This window comes from Bison bison, unplaced genomic scaffold, assembly GCF_000754665.1.
Source record: "Bison bison bison isolate TAMUID 2011002044 unplaced genomic scaffold, Bison_UMD1.0 scf7180017864390, whole genome shotgun sequence".
NCBI classification, from domain to species: Eukaryota; Metazoa; Chordata; class Mammalia; order Artiodactyla; family Bovidae; genus Bison; species Bison bison.
The window spans coordinates 5,421,318-5,426,678 of NW_011494962.1; the positions used below are offsets into that span (position 1 = coordinate 5,421,318).

Here is a 5,361-nt window from a genome sequence, read left to right on the forward strand (position 1 = left end):
AGATCAAATTGCCAACATCTGCTGGATCATAGAAAAGCAAGAGAATTCCAGAAAAACATCTGCTTCACTGACTATGCTAAAGCCTTTGTCTGTGTGGATCACAACAAACTGGAAAATTCTTAAAGAGATGGGAATACCAGACCACCTTACCTGCCTCCTGAGAAACCTGTATGCAGGTTGAGAAGCAACAGTTAAAACTGGACAAGATTGAGTGACTGAACAACAATAAGGAAAGAAGAATCTTGATTATAACTTTTCAAATCAGATGAGTTGACCTGAAATAAATAGACTGCCAGGTATTTCGCTAGCAAACCTGAAATAAATAGACTGCCAGGTATTTCGCTAGCAAAGATAGGTTTATTCAGGGTCAGCAAAGAGCTGCAATTCAGGGTTTGTAACCATGGTGCAACATGTACAGGTCCTCACAGGGCAAGGGAAGTAAAACACTTTCCTAGAGAAGAAACGGAAGATAGGAGGATATAGTAAACAGAGTTCATGGCTTTTCATTGGCCCAGTCCTTACCAGGAAAGGGGCTTCCCTGATGCTCACTTGCTAAAGAATCCACCTGTAATGCAGGAAACCCTGGTTTGATTCCTGGGTTGGGAAGATCCCCTAGAGAACGGATAGGCTACCCACTCCAGTATTCTTGGGCTTCCCTTGTGGCTCAGTTGGTAAAGAATCTGCCTGCAATGTGGAGACCTGGGTTCAATCCCTGGGTTGGGAAGATCCCCTGAAGAAGGGAAAGTCTACCTACTCAAGTATTTTAGCCTGGAGAATTCCATGGGATCACAAGAGTCTGACACGAATGAATGACTTTCACACTCACTTTGCCAGGAAAGAAGAGATGCTTCTCTTCTTCCTGTTGGGCTCTACTATCCCGGGAGCAGGGCTTCCTCAAAAGAATCCATCTGCAATGCAGGAGACAATGGAGATGCCGCTTTGATCCCGGGGAAGATACCCTGGAAAAGGAAATGGCAACCCACTCCGGTATTCTTGCCTGGGAAATCCCATAGATGGAGGTGCCTGGTGGGCTACAGTCCAAAGGGTCGCAAAGAATTGGACAGGACTAAGTGACTAAGCGCATAAACACACCCACAAACACACACACATCCTGGGAGTAAGAGCTCCCCCTTCTGGTCTTCTGACTCTATTTAATTGATGTTTCTGGTTGTTGTTTTTTTTTTTTTTTTTAATTTTGCAGTGTGGTAGCTGATTTGCTTTATCTGCTATACTCTTTAAGACCAAGTCGTCTCCTCAAAATCAGTATCTGCTGAAATAAGTTTCACTCATAGTCATTACACTGCTCCAGCTTTTCCTGCGTCTGTGACTCATGTTAGATATTGAATTTAGTTTGACAAATATTACTAAAACACCAACATCCTCATCCCCCACAGAGAAAGTGCCTCTTCTGTATCACTGCAAAGTCTTTTTGCACAGTGAGTATTTTGAAGAAAAAATAAATAATCTTAAAGTTTAATTATACTTTCTGTTTCTTCTCCTACCCCTTCACATTCTCACACTGATGTTACAGGGAATATTTCTTTACACTTAAAGAACACTTAAAGACTGTATTAGAAGTCTTTGGGACTTCCCTGGTGGTCCAGTGGTTAAGACTCTGCATCTTCACTGCAGGAAGCACAGTTTGGATCCCTGGTCATGGAACAAAGATCCCTCATGCCATTCACTGCAGCCAAAACAAAAGCAAAACCAAACCAAACCAAAACGACAAAAAATGACTTCAGTGATGAGTGATGTTGAGTTCTGTACAGGGGCTATGACAACCCTCTCCTCTGCCCAGGACTTGAAATATGAAGGCTAACATACAATTTTTGCTATTGAATGAGAACCTGTTGGAACATCCATCTTTAGGTCTGATGGCTGGTGGGCTTGCTAAGGGTAAACCCCAGAATGAGTTGACTTGCCCCCTTAGGTGCAGGCAGTATTGGACTGCAGCCTGTCCAGGTGGGATTCTTGTCGTGGAGGAACACATAACTCATGCCTTTTGCAATGGGGCTACCTCCCAGAAGGAAGAGGAGCAGAGTCAAATGCAGTATACCCAGTTATTCTTCCTGACACTACCAGTCAAGTAAATCTGCCCACTTCCAGGGGAGCAGAGTGAGGAAAGAGCTGGACAGAGGTCAGTAAGGTTTCTTGGAAAGTCCCTCCTCTTATTAATAGAAACCAGGAGTGGGAAAAAGGCATTCTCTTATAAGGAGCCAAAGGAATATTACTTATTGATATCTAGTGCATATTAAGTTTGCCACAATAAAGTTAGTGACTTCAAAATACCTGGGCTTCCCTGATGGCTCAGATAGTGAAGAGTCTGCCTGCAACTCGGGAGACCCAGGTTCAATCCCTGGATCAGGAAGATCCTGAGGAAAAGGAAACGGCAGCCCACTCCAGTATTCTTGCCTGGAAAATTTCATGGGCAAAGGAGGTTTGTGGGCTATAGTCCCTGAGGTCACAGAGACTCAGACATGACTGAGCGACTACTAACACTTTTTCACGTTCAAAATAAATGAATAAATAAATAGGAGTTAGAGATTTGAAGACAAGTCATCAAGTATCATCCACCCATAACTGAAAGCCATATTTTTCAGTTATCTGAATTCCAAAATGTTTCCTTCTTGGCAAAGAAATGATGCTTTATTAATAAACAGTACTTATTAAGGAACATATTAAGAGATAAAATTTCATCCAGTGAGTGTCAACAGTGCAGCAGCTGCAACTAAAAAACATACCATTGGGTATTTTTGCTATATTATTTATGGCAAGAAGTCAACTAGTTTGTGTAAACTGGAACAAAATTTTAAGACTGCTTAACTGATTTTAACCAATGACTCTTCACAGCAGGTTTACAAATAGTTCTACAGAATATATCTAAGCCAAAAACAAAAGAAAAATACCTCTGTCAAACCTCATACACTCCAAAGCTTTAATCTATTACTAGATATCAAATGGGTATTCTGTTTTCTCTTAACATGAGGTCATATAGAACTTTATAATGCTTCTTTTGAGTTGATCTATATGAGATGGCTAGTGTCAGATAGTGAAAGTGAAAGTATTAGTCGTTCAGTTGTGTCTGATGCTTTGCAACCCCATGGACTGTAGCTCACCAGGCTCCTCTGTCCATGGCATTCTCCAAGCAAGAATACTGGAGTATGTAGCCATTCCCTTCTCCAGGGGGTCTTCCCAACCTAGGGATCAAACCCAGGTCTCTGGCATTGCTGGCGGGATTCTTTACTGTCTGAGCCACCAGGGAAGCCAAAGCCAGAAAGACTTAGTTTATTTTGCATTATTTGTCCTATAGATGCAGTCTTTTATGCAAATTTTATGGACAGTAAAAATTAATCTGAGACTTCCCTGGTGGTTCAGTGCTTAAGACTCCACATTTTCACTGCAGGGGGCACAGGTTCAAACCCTGGTCAAGGAACTAAGATCTTGCATGCCACCTGGCACAGACAAAAAAAAAAACACCAAAAAATCCAAAACAAAAAATAATGCTACGTCTCTAGCTTGCATGTGTGTATGCTAAGTTGCTTTACATGTCCAACTTTTTGTGAACCGATGGACTGTAGCCCACCAGGCTTCTCTGTCCATGGGATTTTCCAGCAAGAATACTGGAGTGGGTTGCCATTCCCTTCTCCAGGGGATCTTCCCGACCCAGGGATCGAACCTGGGTCTCCTGCATTGCAGGCAGATTCTTTACGGTCTGAGCCACTAGGAAGCCCCTATCCCAAGGAATTAAAGGTCATTTAAAGGCTATCACCAGGAGGATGCTCCAACAGAGCCCTGATCATAAAGAGATCACCTGCTCCACCATAACTCACCGTGGGTCTCTGCAGACCAGAGCACAACAGCAGGAGAAGAAGCTGCCCCCTCAGGAGCCAGATTCTCACCGCAGAGGCTGCAGTATTTGCCAGAAGAATCCTTCTGCAATGATTGGTCAGGGGACAGCATTTGTCTGTGTGCAGAGCGTTTCTTTGCCCTCGCAGCTCCATCCTAAAATCAGCTTTCAGGATGCTCCTTTGAGGTTTTTCTCCTGGAATAAGTCTCAACAAGAACTCTCCTCTCCCACGTGTATCTCGAGACTTCTGTTGACCACCACCAACTAGCAGTTTTTCCGAGGGAAGAATTCAACTCACTCGTAAAGCTGGAACCACTGCTGAACAGCCAGATTTGCGAACCAAATAAGGGATTCTAAAGTGAACTCAAGTTAGTTCCCAATTTAAAAAAAAGATCCTGGTCTTGTTTGTATGTGGGGAAATTCCAAAGGCTTATTAAGGGTCAGGCTCACCAGCTCAACCTTTAACTTCCTTAGCAAAGCAGGACATGGCATGCCCTGTATGATGTTTAGGGTCAAACAGTATTATCTTGAGCTGCAGCCTCCCACTGTGAGTGATATGATTGGCCGGTGCAGGTCCCTGGAAACACGCCCCCACAAGGTGGGGTTCATCTGGCACTGCTGATAGACCCCACCCAGAAGGGGCTGCCACAAAGCAGAACAGTAGGGATACTGTCAAAACAAAGCCTCTCTTTGACTCACAAACTTAAGAGAACAAACTTACAGTTGCCAGGAGTGGGGGATGTAGGGGAAGTTAGGGGGTTTGGGATGGACATGTCTACACAGCTACATTTAAAATGGATAACCAACAAGAGCCTACTGTATAGCATAGGGAACTCTGCTCAATGTTAATGGCAGCCTGGATGGGAGGGGAATTTGGGGGAGAATGGATACATGTATGTGTATGATTGAGTCCCTTTGCTATTCACCTGAAACTGTCACAACATTGTTAAGTGGCTATACTCCAATACAAAATAAAAAGTTTAAAAAAACACAGTATCTGCAAAGTGCAAAAAAAAAAGAAAAAAAGAGGCTTCTCTTTGCTGCTTTTCCACTGCGCACTTGAAATCGGCCACTCTAGAAATTATACCGGTTGGGGTCGTAGATCGTCTGTGTTTTTCTCTTCTAAAGGCGTCAGATCCTCAATCCACGCTATTTCAGTGTGTAGCGAAGCCAAATGACTACTCTTAGAAAAGGAGCTGACAGTATTCAATGACATGATCAAGAAGAGGTTGCAGGGTGCTAAGTTCATTCAGCACAAGTGTCCTATGAGACTCTCTTTTAGTCACTTCCGTTTCTAGTCTAAACACCCTTCCTCTGTTCTCAGTCCTTGGGATAATTGTTTTTCTTGTGAATCTTCCCCAAACGTACACTTTCTGATTCATATTTAACTGTGAAGGGAAATGAAATCTTGTTCTTGGAAATTCTGATTTGTTTCAAAAACTTAAAAATATTTTTAAGTTGAAACTTCTGATAATATCACAGCAGTTATGCCTCATCACCAAAGTTCAGAGTAT

The 5,361-nt window shown here is 42.9% G+C and overlaps 1 protein-coding gene across 1 annotated transcript in view; it reads right to left on the reverse strand.

Moving 5' to 3' along the window:
* Nucleotides 1-4,027, reverse strand: part of ART4 (ADP-ribosyltransferase 4 (Dombrock blood group)) — a 13,464-nt gene extending 9,437 nt beyond the window's left edge. The window contains exons 1-2 of the mRNA XM_010858776.1: nucleotides 3,831-4,027; nucleotides 874-959 (exon numbers count right to left, since the gene is read on the reverse strand). Coding sequence (XP_010857078.1) covers nucleotides 874-959; nucleotides 3,831-4,001 — 257 coding nt within the window. The 5' untranslated portion in view covers nucleotides 4,002-4,027. The remainder of the gene's footprint in view (nucleotides 1-873; nucleotides 960-3,830) is intronic.
* Between the last annotated feature and the right edge of the window lie 1,334 nt (nucleotides 4,028-5,361).